This window comes from Schistocerca serialis, chromosome 7 (assembly GCF_023864345.2).
Source record: "Schistocerca serialis cubense isolate TAMUIC-IGC-003099 chromosome 7, iqSchSeri2.2, whole genome shotgun sequence".
NCBI lineage: Eukaryota > Metazoa > Arthropoda > Insecta > Orthoptera > Acrididae > Schistocerca > Schistocerca serialis.
Genome location: NC_064644.1, coordinates 326,028,392 through 326,048,625, shown reverse-complemented (window position 1 = coordinate 326,048,625; position 20,234 = coordinate 326,028,392). Strand labels below are relative to the sequence as shown.

Sequence of the window (20,234 nt, the reverse complement as noted above, 5' to 3'; positions counted from 1 at the left end):
AAGATTGATTGTTAGAACAAGGAAGGAGAAGAAAAAGGGACATCACACAAATTGCATGGAAGAATATGTTCCAAATTTATATAAAAATTTCGTACTACCAGTTTTTTATCTCAAGCATGAGAAAGTGGAGCATGTGAATGAAATGTCAAAGTATTACCTAACATGGAACTTTTTGCTTGTAATAGGCCTAATAGGCATTTGATATTGGTACTTCTTGAATTATGTTCTGCCTTTTATTTATGTAAATGAAGTACATAAAAATGACAGTTTGTGCCAAAACAGTCTCACTATTTGGCGTGCATTACAACTGCTGCAATCTTTGAAAGCCCTATTTCGTTTTATCTAACAGACAGTGACAAAACTGACAAATCAAATCGAGAAACCACACCAGTCTTGTGTATTATTCGTATTAACAGCTTTTTCGTTCTTAGACTACGACATTACGATTTTCATGTAGCAACGCGTTTGAAGAACTTTGATGAGGTAAGAGGTTCAGTCGCAGAATTCATGTAAAGTTGTAGCAGCATTAGAGAGAAACAAATGCTGAGACCTAAGGAGTGAAAAAATGTGTACTGTCTTGCTTGTCTCTTGTCGTGTCTTAATTTTATGTCACACAAAATAGAAAGTTGCTATAGTAAACAAACACAAACGCGATGATTGGTCAGAAGCCGTAGCACACTGGTGTTGTTGCGCTCTTGGAAGTAGGTCCTATTTATGTATCAGATATCTTATAACTAAGTTACGTTAAATAAAACTTTCAGGTATTCAAATGTATTAACAGCAATCAACGTTTTTCTTAATTACGCTTTAGCCATATAGTTTTTATTTCAAAAATCGTGTACAGTCACAGTCTCTGCGGCGTTGTGCTCTGATTGTCGCGCTGTTAATGCGCAGTACGAAAATGGCTGGGGCTGCTTTCTGTTCCGTAGTGAAACACGCGAGTGGAACACGGTTAACATCTCGTAATTATGAAACTCATCATCATTTTTTATGAATAATGCACGTCTTCTTATTTCCAATTTCATATTGGACGCGAAATTCCTTTTTCCATTACCGTAAAAATAGAAATTCTTAATTATCGATGTTTTGTGAAAGACTGTTCACAAAAGTTGTTAATTAAGAAAACATAACAATTTAATTTTGTAAGGCAAAAATGAAAAACAAAATCCTCTTTATTTGGACCATGTCCATCGTTTTTTAACACGGAGATGGATAAGTATCGTAGAAAGATGAAAAACAATCGTTTTCGCAGTATCGACAACATACAAAGGCTGCATTTTTTACATTTGCTGCTGTACCATTACAATATGAATCCAACACAACTGATCTGGAGCCTAGGTGCGGGATTTGGCCCGAGAAGTAACAAGACTGTTAAGCTGCCAGACGTACTGGAACTAACGCACGCAACTTTTCACACGTCACTGCTGAACGCTGGCAGGATATAGAACGACTCATCATAAAAGAAGATGAGAAAATGCTGCGTCTGGTTGACTTCGTAGATTCTGTTGTTGATAGGCTCATTATCCACGTAGCAGGGGACACTTTCTGAATTGAAATGTATTTCTCAGATTCGGATAATGAAAGAGCTAATAGATTACCGGACGACTGGCTGTAAGTTATAACTTCAGTGGCTTCAATATTTAACTATATGGCGAAATCCTTGAATACTCTCTTACGTTACACACAGCTTATGCAGAAAAATTACCTTGTGGTTAAGTCAGGAATTTTCATAATTTTTGTTTTTAATTACAATAGTACGTTAGCTAAAAACGATAACGTGTTGCGGTTTTCGTCTAGTCGTCTAAGGAGCGTATTGTCGGAGATTTGCAGTGTATTATTTCATGCTGGTTAAAAATTAAGTGACATTCGAAGCTGTATTGCTCCTCTGCTCGTCTCGTTTTACGTGTGAACTGCGGCTGGCCACGCCGCTGCAGGCTAGCTGTACCAGCTGGCCGGCCAGTGCTGTCCAAGTTAAATGCGCTGGTAAATCTGTTGTCCCGTATCGTCGCTAAGTCGATGTGCGCGTAATGCACACCCCATAACGTACCCTAATTATAGTACTTGACAGTACTCGAGACAGCTTGGCTGCAGTCCCACGTGAAACTGAAATCCAATGAAGTTCCCGCAAACGCGGAAGAATACATAGTCCAATGTTTACATTAGGTTTATTCTTCTGATGAACGGATTATAGCTAACAGCCAATAAAGCGTGTAAAATTTTCTGAAGAGTTCTTATTCTCCCTGTCACAAATATTCCCACCCAGTATTAATTGAGATTTTTGAAGGGGGGTAGGATGTCAAACTAGTAGACTGATAGCAGGAGTGACACCACAGGTCATTTTAATATCCACTGTCATGAATATACTGGGAGCAAGGGAGGCTCCACAGGACATTTTAACTTCCACTGACTTGAATATAGGTTTGACAGCTTGCATTACAAAATATGCACGTTTGAATTCCACAGAGTGAAATACAGTGACGTGCAATAGAAGAATGCTGTGGGAGAGGTGTCGGATGCACTTTTGCACACTTAAGAGTGAATAACATGCTGTACATATACTTGAACATTAATGTTTTAAATATGAAACTACTAGGAAGGATGTGCGCTACAAAATGAACATATTTTTAAAAAGTAGATTTTTTTAAATTTTTGACGTCCAATCTCAAATGTTCGAGCAGTGTGTGTGTTTGTGTGTGTGTGTGTGGGGGGGGGGGGGGGGGGGTGGCACTATCAAGTTTTTACCCCAGTGTGGAAAGAGCGTTGGTCCAGATCTGACAATATTAATGGTCAGAGGAGTGTAGTAACTTTCTGGCCATTCATAATTCAGCACCGAGTGACTACAACAGAATTGCACAGCCTTAAGATATCCTCTCAATCACAAATATGAGCAAGGTGCCACATTTACCAGTCGAGCCCCGTTCCTACCAACACTAAAAAGTTCAACATCACACTTACACATTATACACTTCTCAGCCACTCTTTATAGAAACGTGCTATACATAAAGCTCACTTAAAAACTCCAAATAAGTACTTATTTAATAAATTGAAAAAACTTGCTTGCCTAAATAACAGCTCCGTTCTACTCATATAAGAAAACTAGATAGGAAATGCTAATAAAGTATAATCTGTCTGTAAACTTAAAAGCAAGCAGCATTCATGGTGAGGGAAGTTGCCTTTATTGGCAGAATGTTGCAGGAAACTAAGAATTAATTTCCCCTCTAGCAGTGAAAAACAGTGAGCAAAGATTTACAAAAATTCTGTCTGTTTGCATTAGGCCTAGTAATATCCTATCTGAACTTCTATCTGTATACCATTTAGTATTAATACAATTCGTGGAAAATAAACACCCCCCCCCCCCTCCCCGGAACGTCTCTGCGCATTGCATAGCAAGTGGTTCATACAGCACGCTGTAGAGGGTTGGATAACTTTGTGCAGCACCTTGTGTTGCTTCTTGTGATGTATGAGATAAACTGCTCGCTCTCCAGTTTGTAGACCTATGAAGGAGGGAAGTGCATGACCACGAACAGGCTGTCCCTTACACTTCTGCCCTTCATTCCCACCCCCTTTTCTCTGTTACACCCCAGAACACTATTTATCTCTTAATACAGCTCTAATGCATGTATATATGGTACACACATTCAATATTTGTTCTTATCCATATAACAGTAAACAGTAATTTTATACCATTTAAACAATATGCAACATGGAAATTATCAATCCTGGAGAAAAAAATGGATAGGATCTTGTTTGTAGGAAATTAATGTAGTGACGAAACATTTTCTCCAAAAGCCACGGTTTTCGAGTTCTCTGAATGGAATATGCTATCTTGCCCACCATATCAATGTTAATTTAGCAATTTTATTTGCAGCAGTATCCTTTTTCTCCAATTAAAAGTCGTTTATTTATTAGTTTTGTCATCTCTTTTTTTGTTTCAGTATCTGTTTGTGCTGGTGCTGTTACTGCTTGCAGAATGCTCTGTGGGAGTGTTGGTAACAGTGTGCCCTCGATACCTGGGGGTTGGACTGTCTGCTGAGGATCTTATGGATAACCTACAACGCTATTATGCCACTCCAGGAGCAGACCAGTTTACAGCAGCCGTTGATCTGGCACAGGCGCAGGTATACATAACTCCAGTTGTTGTGCTCCTGTATTTTATTCAGTCACTGTAACTATGCAAGGGTCATCCAACCCTGTCTCTTTACAATTAACGTTCTGGCTTTTGGTGTGGAAGAATGAAATTCTTATGTTGCATACAAAAAAATATAATATAGAAAACAAAATGAAGTTAGTCAAGAAAACTTATACAAATAGAGTCAAAATTGTTGGCCAGAAGATAATATGTGTAATTCTGTCAATATACGAGGGTAAGTCAATTATTATCCACAAAGTAGCCTCCTCAAAAGCAAAATGTATGCATCTCTCTCAATGACAGTTACCAAGCTGAAAACAAGGTTTTGATGTGAAATTGCTGCAAAGTGTCTGAAACTATTTAAAAGCACCATGCAGTATCTCAGCTTTAACTTCTTTGAATGCATACATCTGAATAGCCATCATCTTATGGACTTTTTTTTCCCAAAACTAATGCTTCTGTTGCTCCACTTAATGGCTTGGAATTTAATGTAAATTCATTTTATTTGCTTTTTATATATGAAGATGGTATCTGTTCTTTCGGACATGTCTGAAAGAACAGATGGGCACGGGCACTATGAGCACAGTGTGGGACAATAAGTTACGAATGTGGTTCTCACAGGAAGTATGCCAGAGATAAGACCCTGCAGTCGCACTATCCTCTGTGTCCTCGATGGCTCAGATGAATAGTGTGTCTGCCATGTAAGCAGGAGATCCTGGGTTTTAGTCCCAGTCGGGGCACATATTTTCAACTGTCCCCGTTGACTTATATCAATGCCTGTATGCAGCTAAGGGTATTAATTTCGTTGTGCCACCCTGTATAAAGATTACCACAGAACTTACACAGTTTGCATAATATGTGGTACTCACTGGTGGTACACTGATGCTTTTCTGATTGGATCCTACTGTGGAGACCTTTACAATATTTGAACACTGGGTATTAAATCTATTCAGCAGAACTGAGGAGGGTGCTTCATGGTATACAGTCACTGTAAAGAAACTTCTAAAGAAACAGAGATTACTGCATAATTATGAGTAAAACAAAGTGTAGGGCTGCAGAAAGAGACATTGAGCATCAAGAGAGCAATGTCTGATGCCTCCATTGACCAACATAGCAAATATTGCCAAATGATATTTCACAAATCCCAAAGAAATTCTGGTCATATGTGAAGGCTGTTGGTGGCAACAAAGTTAGTGTCCAGTCCCTAGCGAATGAGATAGGAAATGAAATTGAGGGTAGCAAAGCAAAAGCTGAAATGATTAACTCCATCTTCAAATATTCCTTTACAAAGGAAAACAGAGGAGAATTGCCCCAATTTAATCCTTGTAACACTGAAAAGATGAATGAAATATGTGTTAGTGTTAGTGGTGTTGAGAAACAGCTAAAATCATTAAAACTGAACAAACCTCCAGGGCACAATGGAATGTCTGTCAGATTGTATTCTGAATTTGTGACTGAGTTAACCCCTCTTCTAACTATTGTCTATAATAGATCCCTTGAACAAAAAACCATACCCAGTTGTTGGAAAAAACCACGCATTGCACCCGCCTACAAGAATGGTAATAGAAGTGATCCACAAAACTACCATCCAATACCCTTTATATCAATTTGTTGCAGACTCTTAGAACATGTTTTGAACTCAAACATAATGAGGAATCTTGAACAGAATAACCTCTTGCAAATCAACCAACATAAGATTCCGAAAACATCAGTCATGTGGAACCCAACTTGCGCTTTTCTCACATGACATACTGAATGCTTTGGATCAATTCAGTCAAGTAGATGCAGTATTCCTTGATTTCTGAAAAGCATTTGATTCGTTACCACACCTACACTTATTGTTAAAAGTATGATCATATGGGGTATCAATTGAAATCTGTGACTGGATTGAGGACTTTTCGGTACGGAGAATGCAGCTTGTTATCTCGGGTGGAGAGTCATTGTCAGATGTAGAATTAACTTCAGGTGTGCCCCAGGGAAATATGTTGGGACACTTGCTGTGTATGTTTTATATCAGTAAATAAATAAATAAATAAATTGTTTATTTGTCCATTATAACTTAACAGTTGTGGACTTTTAGAACTAAAGGTGAATCATACACAATAACATTAAAAATCCTTGATGGAGTATGAACATTTATCAGTTTACAGTTGCTTTAATTTTGCCTTAAGTATGTTTTCTTTTAACAATTTTATATTATTTGGCAATCTGTTATAAAAATTTCTTCCAGCGGAAAATGGACTATGATCTGTTGCTCTTTTATTGCTAAATTTTATGTGGTAATCCTCTCTTTTTCTTGCATTGCAGTTATGGATTTCACTATTGATTACAGTATGCTCCATATTTTCTTTTACAGACAATATAGTTCTGAGAACATAGTGCCTTAATTCTTATATTTGTTTTTTTATTTCCTTGTTTACACACGAGTTGTTGATCAGATCGTACCGATGAGGGACAGTAGCAAAAATCGTGTTTTTCTGCTTATTTTCTTCAAGGAAATTCTTCAGAGCTTCAATGCAGACACCAGTTTCATTGCTTCCCTGGCAGATTAAAACTGTGTGCCGGGAAGTTTCATATCAGTGCACACTCCGCTGCAGAGTGAAAATCTCATTCTGGAAACATCCCCCAGGCTGTGGCTAAGCCATGTCTCTGCAATATCCTTTCTTTCAGGAGTGCTAGTTCTGCAAGGTTCGCAGGAGAGCTTCTGTAAAGTTTGGAAGGTAGAAGACGAGGTACTGGCAGAAGTAAAGCTGTGAGGAAGGGGCGTGAGTCGTGCTTGGGTAGCTCAGTTGGTAGAGCATTTGCCCGCGAAAGGCAAAGGTCACGAGTTCGAGTTTCGGCCCGGCACACAGTTTTAATCTGCCAGGAAGTTTCGATTGTTTGAGTTGTTTAGGATTCCAGCTAGATTTCTTCTATGGTTATCTGCGAGTAAAATCACATTGCACTTTGGTGTGTGTTTCATTGAAGAATGACAGAGTTCATTGAAGGAGTCAATAACTGCATTGCCATGATTATATTTGCACTGTGAACTGCACCCATTTTCCTTACTAACAGTCTTTTTTTTGTTAGTTTTTGGAAGTTCATTACACTTCATTAGGATAGTTTTCAGGGGTTCACTACACTTTTTATTGAGAATCTGGTGCTGTATCTTACTTTCATACTTTTCAGTCTGTTTCTTCCAACATCACATGTACGATGTTCGTTATTGGGTTCTGCATATTTACTGCAATCACTATGACCACTTAATGAGAGTACACTATAGCTGTTTTTATCAACAAACTTTTGTTCATTTGCTATGATTGATACCTTTTTTGCTTTCACAGCACTTACTTGTTTCCAGTCTTGCAATTTAGGCCTACTTGTTTGAAAATGAGGAACTTGTGCTGTCTGTAGCTTTCACAGCACAGAATTTTCAGTACCGTAGTTAGGCAGTAAATTCATTTAGCTTCACAATTTCCCCGTTACAATCACTACAAAATCGCGTATTCACCACCTCACTCTAAATTTTGTTCACTTTATCGACACATACAACTTCAAATGGTGCCATCTTGGCCAAAGACAATATGACCTCACAGACAATATTGATTAATAAATTCTTTTGTAGAGTCTTGCCTTTGTTCTCATTCTGTTATAATCTGTTTCTACGTAACTTGACCGATAAGTTGATAATGCTATCTTTAATGTTTTATGCATACAGGCCTGAAGATGATGCAATGAAGCGTTGAAACTGGTAGTGACAAAATAAAATAAAATCATAAGGACGGCTGTAGGTGTTCTTATTTTTTGTAACAAATATTAACAGTAATCTCAGACATTTGGCAGATGATGCAGTTATCTATAATGAAGTACTGTCTGAAAGAAGCAGCATAAATATTCAGTCAGATCTTGATAAGATTTCAAAATGGTGCAAAGATTGGCAACTTTCTTTAAATGTTCAGAAATATCGGCCAACTCCTACAAATACTTGGGTGTAACACTGTGTAGTGATATGAAATGGAATGATCACATAGGCTCAATTGTGTGTAAAGCAGGTGGCAGGTTTCGGTTTATTGGTGGAATACTAGGAAAGTGCAATCAGTCTACAAAGGAGGTTGCTTAAAAATCACTTGTGCGACTCATCCTAGAAAAATCACTTGTGCGACTCATCCTAGTGTTGCTCAAGTGTGTGAGACCTGTACCAAATAGGACTAACAGAGAATATTGAATGTATGCAGAGAACAGCAGCACAAATGGTCACAGATTTGTTTGATCCATGGCATCGTGTCACAGAGATACTGAAGAAACTGAACTGGCAGAATCTTGCAGATAGATGTAAACTATCCTGAGAAAGTATATTAACCAAGTTTCAAGAACTGACTTTAATTAATGAGTCTAGGAATATATTATTACTCCCTACGTGTTGCTCACACAGGGATTGTGAGGCCAGGCAAGTTTCTCTTACTTTAACCTAGTCCCCAAAATCAGTCTTGTTTCAGTCCACATAAGTTGTGCTGCTCCATACAAAATTCTTTAATATGACATACGACATTTTACTGCATGCACAGAGGCATTCAAACAGTCATTCTTCCCACACTCAAAACGTGAATGGTATGGAAGAAACCCTAATAACTGGTACAATGGGCTGTACCATCTGTCGTGCAGCTCATGGTAGTTTGCATTGTACAGCTGTAGATGTAAACTGTGCTTGTCCTTCTTCCGGGCTTAGCCCACATCTAAAGACTATTTTGGTTACATTTCAAACAGTGACAGTAATGTGTTGTACCATTTCAGTCTTGTAATTTCATCTCTGTGACTTGTAATTCTGTACTTGCTGTGTATTTGCAGTTCTTTCTTGTTTTCAATAAATGTCTGTCTATAACAGAACAACTATTGTGCATTTGTGCCTCATGAGATGAGGGTAATTTTGATGAAAAGCCAATGGTATAGTTACAAAGTGCTTCATGTGGAGTATTAACCCTATACACATGAATGTTTATTGCCTTTTTTATGATAACAAACATCAAACTCTTTTGTGGATGAATAAGAAAGTCTTCAGAGAAGAGTGTTAAAGTACAATCAGTCTCCCTAATAATTGAATACATTTGAATAAGTTTATGACTTACTAATGCAGCTGAAAAGAATTTAAGGCCAGGCAAGTTTCTCTTACTTTAACTTAGTCCCCAAAATCAGTCTTGTTTCAGTCCACGTAAGTTGTGCTGCTCCATACAAAATTCTTTAATATGACATACAACATTTTTATTGTTTGGAGACAATCATAATTACTTTGTTTATTAGAATAATTTTTTCCCAAACAAAAACAAATTTAGGCTTTCAGATTACCAGTTTTAATCATCTCAAGCAGTTGTCCATAGTAATGTGACAGGATGGCATATTACTTTTCTTGTTCAACCATCAAACACAGTCCCAGATTGTAAGCCACCCCCTCCTTGACACTACATATGATGGCAGATAACATTCTCCAGGCATTCACCAAACCCAAACCTTTGCATTGGATTAGCACAGGTGATTCATTACTCACTGCCAGTGATCCACTGTCCTGTGACATCACTCTTTACATCAAATCAAGCATCACTTAGCACTGACTAGAGAATGTGTGGCTTATGAGGAGCCCCTTGACCATTGTTCCCCATTCACTATGGACAGCCTACGGCAAGAAAAAAGGAATAAAAGTGAGATTGTGTTAATACTTTCATCCTTCTTTACCTCCTCTGCATTACTGCAGATGACGTATCACTGAGCACATTTGTACTGTGCATGTAGTACACGTGAGGTGCCTAGTTGTTTCCACTGCCCTGTGTGGAATACATAAGTTCTTGTACACTTCACTAACCTCCTGTCTTCATGATGATGATGTCCCCAGCACAGAAAATGGCACGCAGGTCGTGGATTCTTTTTCTTGAGGCTGAAATTAACTTTGCGAGGAACTGCTGTAATGAATAAACTATAACTCATTTGTGATGCCACTCGTGTTTTTATTGATATAGACATGAGAAACTGTTCTTGATCACAACGTATTGAACATATCTTTCCACAGTCATTATATCTGGCTAAAATAACATGAAATACATCCTGCCACAGACAATATGTCTGTCTACTGGAACCGTCAGAACTGGAGAATAAAATTACATGAATCAAATACTACAATTACAGACAACATGTTTGTACCTAGCGACGGTCGGAACTGTAGTAAATAAAATTGCATGAAACAAATACTGCTATAACAGACAACATGTCTGTCTACTGGAACGGTCAGAACTGGAGAGCCGGACTGCCTGAGACACTTCGCACGCCAAGCCAGCAAGGCCTAATTCGAACGCCACCAAAGTGCATCGGCAGTAATATCATCAGTCCTTTGTTTTAGTAATACTTTGATTTTAATAATTTTGAAATGATTGATTGATAGCTGGCTGTTGAGAGATGTTTATTTTAAAAAATGAGGTAATTTGGATGACAGGTTTAATTAATAATAGCAACTAAAGTTTAATGTTTTGCCGCCTTACCGCCGAACACAGCAGCCAATCACAGAGCAGCAGCATCATGCAGGCGGTCTTTCTCACGGGAATGGTACCGAATCTAACATCTGTCACCAGTACCTCATCCCACATTGCGTCATCTCTATGCTTCTTGCATCTCCACTGCCCTGGGAATAGCTTCCTGGAGCCTAATATGATGGCTGAATAAGCCAGAAATATTACAAGCCTCATGCATTTTTGTTTTACTTTCACCCTCTACTATGCTGAGTGGTTCCTGGCTGTCAGTAAATGAGGTCTCTCTGGTTTAGCTGTGGTTGTTTCTTCATGTTTCCATTTCACTGTCACATCAACAACAGTCAACTTGGGCAGCCTTAGAAGGGTTATATGCCAGTGAGGGATTTTTTTTTCCTCTGGTGATATCCAATGATTAATCTATTTTTAAAGTCACTGAGCTACCCTGACTGACTCATTCTGTTGTTACTGCTTCTTTACTGACAACACAATACTGGTGGCTTTACCTCTCATGACATCTGCTGATCAATTCTGATTTACATAGGGGTGTCCATATGCTTTTGATCAGATAGTGTACTACTGCTGATAGACACGCAAAAGTAAAAGTTACAACTTCCTAGCTTTCAGAACTAATAGTTCCTTCCTCAGGGAGGAGAGAGGGACAGGTTGGTAGAGGCTGTAGAGGAAGGGCAAGTAACTCAGACCCCATGATGAAATACACACATCAAAAAAGTTTTGCATGGACCCGGTTCCCAGAACTCCTGAAGATAGACATTGACTGTGGATATCGTATCACAGACACAGTCCCTTTGACTGTTCAGAGATGTCACTAAACCCACCCAAAGATGTAAACAACCATGCATGAGCAGTGCCTATTAGACATATGGGGTCCAATAGCCCATCAGTTCCAGTCATTCCACCAGGGAGGAGGTACACGGCTCTTGTTGTTTGTAGTTCAACAATGCCTAGACTTTCAGTACTGTGGTTCGGTCATGTCCGCATTGTTACTTTGTGCCAGGAATGCCTCTCAACAAGGGAGGTGTCCAGGTGTCTCGAAGTGAACCAAAGCGATGTTGTTCGGACATGGAGGAGATACAGAGAGACAGGAACTGTCAGTGACATGCCTTGCTCAAGCCGCCCAAGGGCTACTACTGCAGTGGATGACTGCTACCTGTGGATTATGACTCAGAGGAACCCTGACAGCAATGCCACCATGTTGAATAATGCTTTTTGTGCAGCCACAGGATGTCGTGTTACAACTCAAACTGCACAAATGCTGCATGATGAGCAACTTCACTCTCTGCCTCCATGGCGAGATCCATCTCTGCAACCATGACACCATGCAGTGCAGTTCAGATGGGCCCAACAACATGCTGAATGGACTGCTCAGGATTGGCATCACGTTCTCTTCACTGATGAGTGTCTCATATGCTTTCGACCAGACAGTCGTTGGATACATGTTTGGAAGCAACCCGGTCAGGCTGAATGCCTTAGACACACTGTCCATTGAGTGCAGCAAGGTGGAGGTTCCCTGCTGTTTTGGTGTGGCATTATGTGGGGCCAACGTGTGCCGCTGGTGGTCATGGAAGGCACCTTAACAGCTGTACGATATGTGAATGCCATCCTCCAACTGATAATGCAACAATGTCGGCATCCAATTGGCGAGGTAGTCTTCATGGACGACAATTTTTGACCCATTGTGCACCTCTTGTGAATGACTTCTTTCAGGACAATGACATTGCCCGACTAGAGTGGCCAGTATGTTCTCCAGACAAGAATCCTATTGAATATGCCTGGGATGGATTGAAAAGGGCTGTTTACATATAACATGACGCACCAACCACTCTGAGGGATCTACGCCGAATCGCTGTTGAGGAGTGGGACAATCTGGACCAACAGTGCCTTGATGAACTTGTGGATAGTATGCCACAACGAATACACACGTGTACAGTGATCTGGACTACCACCACTGAAGGTCTCACTGTATGGTGGTACAACATGCAATGTGTGGTTTTCATGAGTGATAAAAAGGGTGCAAATGATGTTTATGTTGATCTCTATTCCAATTTTCTGTACAGGTTCTAGAACTCTCAGAACTGGGGTTATGCAAAACTTTTTTTGATATGTGTAGATCCACCTGTGTCAAGTACAAGAGAAGACAAAGATGACTTAATTTGGCCCCTCTCTTTGGATATGTATTTCTATAGATTTCATGATAATACTGTTCCAGTGGTCAGTGGTTTGGCATAACAAATTTGTATTCTCAATTTTGTATTCTCAGAGTCAAAAGTGTGTGATTCTTCCTGCACTCCATATGTGAATGGAATGGGAAAAAGCCCTGACAGTTGATTCAGTGGGACTGAGGCTCTGCTTTGCACTTTACAGTGGTTTGCAGAGTACAGATGTAAATACAGATGTAAAACTGTCAAATAGCTACCACTGATGCTCAGACATTATGGGCCATGATGTGATTCTTCAATTTCTCCAGGCATATTTTATGGTGAAATGAATCTCAGGTGAACAGCCTGGTATGCATAGGACATAATATTTCGGCAATCGACCACGTTTCCATCATCAGGTGTGCGGGAGCATGGACGCTGTACCTGGACTGTGCACAGGGCATGGACCTCACCGTCTCATAGGAAGCGCCTGAGGGAGGAGCGGGAGGGGGATTGTCCTATAGATACATGGTGCCGGCCCACCGCCGGTCAGTACATCAGTGCACCTGATGATGGCAACATGGTCGATTGCCGAAATATTGTGTCCTATGCACACTCATACCAGGCTGTTCACCCGAGATTTATTTCATCATTATGGGCCATGGTTCTATCTTGTTGAAAATAAGGAATATGAAGTCTGGGAAAGTTCTTAAGTTTTTCTGCTACAGAATGCTCAGAGTATCATTGCATTCCCTTTATCGCCCTCAAAGAAGTAAGACCCTAAGACTCCATCATACATCACACTGACATGGCACACTGTAAACTGTAACATTTACACTGAGTAATGTTCATTCTTGCAGTGAGCAACAGTTTTCAGATTATCGGTCTTAGATTCTGTTTGTTTACATAGCTATTGATACGGGAATGGGCCTAATCCTGCATGAAAATACTGACATCAAAATGACATATCATGATGGATTGCAGACCTAAATGAATGTTGGAATTCTTGTTAAGTAACAATCAGAGTGTCAACATTCTTGTAAAATGTCTTCATGTGAACAGCATGTTTGAACCAAATCACTCCTCCATGATCAGTAAATGGCAAGGAGTTCCACTTACAGATGCCACACTCATTTTTCTACGAACTTCTCAGGGCTGCCACTACTCCTCTCAAAATTTCCAGTTTCCCTGTGCCGTCCTGTATTATGACCACAAATAGATGGGCAGCTTGTAAGACTAATCATGAAAATGATTAACTTCACACAGTAATACAGGCATTTGTAGAATAAGTAATTTTTGACCTTGCTATGTCCCTAGAAGATTGTGCTACAGGATTGGGTTGAGTGAAATGAAAATTATGCTAACAATAATGTCTACAGATCAACAAATTACAGATTTCTAAGTGCACAGCATGCAGAACTGAATGTTTTTATTAACTTATTCATATGCTGGTGATGCAAACTTGGTTTATTATCCATCTGATGCCCACTAACTTCTCTCATGGAATGTCATCAGTGTTAGCCCATTGATCTCTACTTACAATAACTGTTAGACATTTTTATTTGTGAATGTAGACTTTCCAATCATATATTATTGACAAAAAGCTCTCTGTTTTCAAGCCAAATGTTAGCATTAAGATACCACAAAGTTTTGATGAGTGCCATACTCATTGTCTTCTGGTGTAGCATCAAGATTTGTTGTTGTCTCAATATTTATATCAGTGATGCACCCCCTGCACCCACCTGGCTATGTGTAGCTGGATCCTATGTGGCTAATGTGTATGGAGGGTAGGGAGGGGGGGGGGGGAGGGAGGGTTGGGTAAGTGCAAGGTGGGGAAGGTAGACAAGTTGGAGGCTGTGATCAAAATCTCTGCATGGGCATTCTGGTTGTATCTTGTGTGCTGGACAGTGCTGAGCAAACACTTATTGTATTGGTGCTAACTTGAGTTTCCATGCCAAACTTAGTTGATAACCCTAATCCCTTTGGATCCGATTTTTGTGAATCCATATTTCTATGGATTTCTTAACAGCACTGCACAAATAGCCAGTCGTTGGCATAGCAACTTTGTTCTCAGAGTCAAACGTTTGATGTTTGTTTATGCTATGCTCTACCACTGCTAATTTTTCTGTGTGTCTCAGCTGGAAACACTTGATGTGTTCCTCACAGTGTTTTGAGATACAGTGCTATGTGTGTCCAGTTTGCCACATTCACATGGGATGCTATATACCCCTGGGAGATCAGTTTTTGTGATTCTTTAGCAGAACCAAGATATTTTTTCATCTTAGGCAGTGCTCAGAATATGGTTTCGATGTTGCGTTTTCCAAGGAACCTTACAATTTTGGCTGAGAGCATAAAGGAGGAAAGACCATCTCTAGTTCCAGACCAGTGCATCTTCCTGGTTTACTACAACTTTTTGAGACGCTTCTTTAATTTGAATTTCACTGGACCCATTTTTGTGGAATATTTTCCTCTGATGTTGTAGCTCAGCTGGGAGGCTTTCTTTGTTGCAGAGGATGTGTGTACTAACCAGGGTGGTTAGCACTGTCTGCCTTTGTTCTGGGTGATGGCAGTTCAGTGCATGCAGGTACAAGTCCTTCCTGCAGACAAAGCTAATTCAATGGTGACAGTATGAGTTCTTCAGAATACTGAATTATGTTAATGTTGCCAGAAAATACAGACACACACCTTACTAATTATGGGAAGTTTATTCCCACAAAAGGAACCTCGAGGTATGATTAATGAATAACTGCTTTTAATACACATACAATGGTAAGTGTTCAGTACTCAGTTACATACACATACAATGAAAATAGTTCAGCACTTGGTGCTTACTCACCATTGTCTTGACATTAACACAATCTTTAATTACTTCTGTAGTATCCCTACATGATACCCTTGACAATATTGAAATAAGCTTTCACCATTGCAAATAACATAGCCCTTGCTCTGATGAATATACTGCCTAGATGCCTCATTCAGTCTTGATTCTGTCTATTTAAAGTTTCTCTTTTTGGCAGCATCTTGCAATTTCACAGTTTCTCGTCAGTTACTAAAAAATGATGAATTGAATAATAATACTAAAGACTGAATGTTACTGAGTTAGCCACAATGAGTTTTTGTGACTATGTATTTCATGTACTAAATGATTTGTGAGCTCGTGTATTGCAAATACACAAGGCCATAACTTTTGATATTGTAATTTTGTGTGCAATAAATTTTCTCCAGCTTCTAGTACAGCTGCCATTTATAATCTGTTCAACAAAAGTTTAAATTTCGAATATTTCCCTCAAAATCAGAAACATGGAATGTCCAACAACATCACTGTGTTCAGGAAATTTTGTGTTACTACATTATCAAAACAGAATTTGAAAATATGATGGAGGTATCTTGAAACTGGATCTAAATTTGCACATATAAAAATGTATGTATGTACGTGTGTTCCACATCTCCTCCTAAGCTACTGGACCATTTTCAACCAAACTTGATATACATGTCACTTCCTCTCTGGAAAGAATCACTTTTGTAGTAAGAACAACCTACCTTGTCAAAGTGGTGGGGGTGCGAGTGAGAAAGAAGTATACCCATTGTGGTGTCACCGCCAGACACCACACTTGCTAGGTGGTAGCTTAAATCGGCCGCGGTCCATTTAGTACATGTCGGACCTGCGTGTCGCCACTGTGTGATCGCAGACCGAGCGCCACCACAAGGCAGGTCTCGAGATACGGGCTAGCACTCGCCCCAGTTGTATGATGACTTTGCTAGCGACTACTCCGACGAAGCCTTTCTCTCATTTGCCGAGAGACAGTTAGAATAGCCTTCAGCTAAGTCCATGACTACGACCTAGCAAGACGCCATTAACCGTATCTGAAGAGAGTCTTATTTGTATTATCAAGAGCGATGTACCACAAGGATATATAAAAGTTAAGTATTCCCAAAGCAACGTACTTTTCTTGCTACCATTCACTACTTATCCTGTTCCAGAATTCACGCCCGTCTGCGTTAGATAGCGTGCATTTCGGCCTCCTATATCTACAAGGTGTTGGCACATTTACCAACACATCACCCATGATGTGCAAATATCCAGAATTTATTCATCCAATATTTGAGAATGAGAGCACTTAGTATCTTGCAATAAACTATAAACAGAATTTCACACGTCTAAAAATCTTTTGTCCCTTACAACCCACAGAATGATGAAAGGAAGAAAGTTTATCACTTACTACATTTTCATTGTCCATGCAATAAAATGGCCACATGGAGCATGGCATTTTAATTATTACTTCTTTACTACTAACTGTATTCATGACACATTTTCAGAAAATACTCATATATACCACTGAATGTACCAGCAAAGAAGTATGAAAAAGTGCCGCATCATGCATGGCAATTTAATATATTACTTCTTCACTAGGGAGGAGGAGATTAAGGAACACCTGGATGCTTGGGAAGAAACTATGAGAAGTAGGGGATGAAACTTAATGTAAACAAATGAGAGAGCCTGATACTAATTAGAAAGAAAAATAGATCAACTAGCAGAATAAGGATTGGAGATGAACATCTGAAGAAGATGGGAAATATCAAGTATTAGGGGAGTGTGACAGAGGAAATTGGAACAAATGAGAAAGAGATCAGTGAACATGGCAGCCAGACAGAAGAATTCCTGTGAAGCATTAGGAGCCTGATTTGTAACAGTGATGTCCCACAAACAGCAACTTACTACAGCCCATTATTGACCTATGCATCTGAACCTTGGGTATTGAAGAAAAAATGTGTAAGCAGATTACAGGTATGTGAAACAAAGTTCCTCAGAAGTATTATATATAGAAGCAACAAGTAGAGATAGGATGCAGAATGAGAAGGTAAGGGAAATAGTGAAATAGGAACTCTTGCAGAACAGGATTGAAACATCAAGGCTAAGATGATACAGGCATTTAAAGAGAATGGAAAACATGAGGATTCACTAAATGGAGATGCAAAGGAAACAAGCAAGAGGAAGACCAAGAGATAGTTGGGGAAAGGTGTAGAGGAGTGTGCTAGAAAAAGATAAAAAAGAAAGCCTGGGACTAGACTAGAGTGACGCAGAAAGCTGGTGGGAGAACAGGACTAGATGGAGAGGCTTGTGTTCCAAGCAGACTCAGTGTGGGGCTGGAAACTGTTCAAGATAATGATGATGACTTCTTCACTACTAACTCTATTCACAACACATTTTGGATGCACCTGCAAAATTATATCATTGTAAGACACATAGTTCCATATGATGTCATAAACACCTGAGCTGCATGTAAACGAAACTGCGGGATGAAATTTACTAGACATCTAGGTGTACGTGTGAAACATTAAATATATGTGATGTGTGTGTACGGGTGCAAGGGCAACATGGAAAGAGAATGGAGGATGGAAGAGATGGAGGGACAGAGAGGGGCAATGTGGAGGGGAACAGACAGAGAGAGAGAGAGGGTATGGGAGGAGATAGAGGGCTTGAGGAGGAGACAAAGGGGCAGGAGGAAATGGACTTAGTTGGGGGAGGAGGAAGTGGCCATAGAGAGTGGAGATAATCAGATGGACCAAGAGAGAGGTAGGAGGAGATGAACAGAGAAAGAAGTTGGAGGATGCAGACAGAAAGTGGCAGAAGGAGGAGGTAGACCAATAGAACTGGAATAAATACATACCAGGGCAAATTCAAGTACTTAGATAATTAATTAATAACTTTTGAATCATTAAGATAGATTAATTACTTTATATGAGTCAGGAACAATGGGTCTACAAAACTGACTAGGTTGTTGGTTCTTAAGTTTCAATTTTGACACATGTATTTTCCCGTAGTAGTGACAATATCTTGGGAAGAATAGATTGCTACTCACCATAAACAGGATACAACAAAAAGACTGCTACAAATTTTAGCTTCTTCTGAAGTAGAAAACACACGCAATTACACAATCCTTGTAATGACCTAGTTGCAAGACGTGCCCCACACAGCCTCTCATCACCACCTACTCCAGTCCACTTCCTATCCCATCGAAGGCAGGGCTATGTAAGAAAGCAGTCAGGCGAGCAAATGTCTAAGCTGCAACCAGTGTGCTGCTTTCTACATGGGCATGATGACTAACAAGCTGTCTGTCTGCTTGAATGGCCACTGACAAATTGTGGCCAAGAGACAGCTGGACCATTCAGTTGCTGAACATGCTACCCAATACAATGTGCTTCACTTCAATGACTGCTTCACAGCCTGTGCAGCCTGGGAGCTTTGTACCAACACCAGCTTTTCAGAACTATGCAGGCTGGAACTCTTCCTACAATATATCCTATATTCCCATAAGCCCCCAGGCCTGAACCTTCACAAGTCCCTGTCCTCCATTTACCAATCCCCTTCCCTGCTCCCACTCCAGCACAACATAGCATTTCATTCCACCAACACACCCAGTAGTCCTTTTACACTTTTCTACTTCTTTCCTCCCCCCCCCCCCCCCCAACCTCCAACTGCAGCCCTATCTCATCCCAACCAAGTCCCAGCAGCTCCCAGCCTACCCTGCTGTTTCCAACCCGTCTCCACCTCATGCCTCCTCCATAGCCCCCCTCCCACTCCACTGGCTTACTGCTCCCATCAGGCTCAGTTACAACTAAGTCCGTACCCAACAGTCAAAAATACTGGTTATGTGTGAGTGAATTGTGCTTGTGCGAATATATGTACGTTTTCTACTTCAGAAGAAGGCATTTCGGCTGAAAGCTAAAATGTATAGCAGTCTTATCATCGTGCCTGTCTGAAACTCAATGTGTCCTCTATATAGTGAGTAGAAACCTGTCCTTTTCATAATATTGTTGTTATTCCATCCTGGAGTTTCCACTGTTTGATTTTTCATTATAATGAATTTACAATATCATCAGATTCTGGTATCCTGTTAACTAATTAACGCTAAGTAAAACCAATTACATTAAAACATTCAGGATTGAATAAATTACAACTGTAATAATAAGAATATGAAATCATTGAAAAGGTTGACAATTATCTAAGCATTTATGGTGCAATTATGCTTCTATATTTATGATAAAGGGATAAAGAGGGATGTCTATAGCATGTTAATGGTTGGATTAAACATGCAGCATTTCAGGTGCTAATTCATACTAAAGATTACAAGCACAAAATTATCTCTCTAATACAGGACTTGGTCTACAAGAAGTATCCAATCATTACAGTAATTAGGAAAATCATTTCTATGTTAAGGAGCTCGGATTCATTATAGGAAGTGAAGAAGCAATTGTATCCCAGACCACCAACCATACCACAAGTGTATGGACTTCTGAAAATCTGCAAGGAAGGGGCACCTCTTCAGCCAATACTTGACACCATTAATGTACATAATCATGGACCAGCCAAATATATAGCTAAATTTCTAAAACCTCTTGTGGGACACAGTACTCATTGTGTAAAGAATTTGGCCAATTTTGTGAAAGTTCTTTAGGGCA

At 39.7% G+C, this 20,234-nt stretch overlaps 1 protein-coding gene across 1 annotated transcript in view; it reads left to right on the top strand.

Annotated features, from left to right (window-relative positions):
• The window catches only part of LOC126413043 (CD82 antigen-like), a 126,849-nt gene that overhangs the window by 69,399 nt on the left and 37,216 nt on the right, over nucleotides 1–20,234 (top strand). The window contains exon 3 of the mRNA XM_050082939.1: nucleotides 3,936–4,118. Coding sequence (XP_049938896.1) covers nucleotides 3,936–4,118 — 183 coding nt within the window. The remainder of the gene's footprint in view (nucleotides 1–3,935; nucleotides 4,119–20,234) is intronic.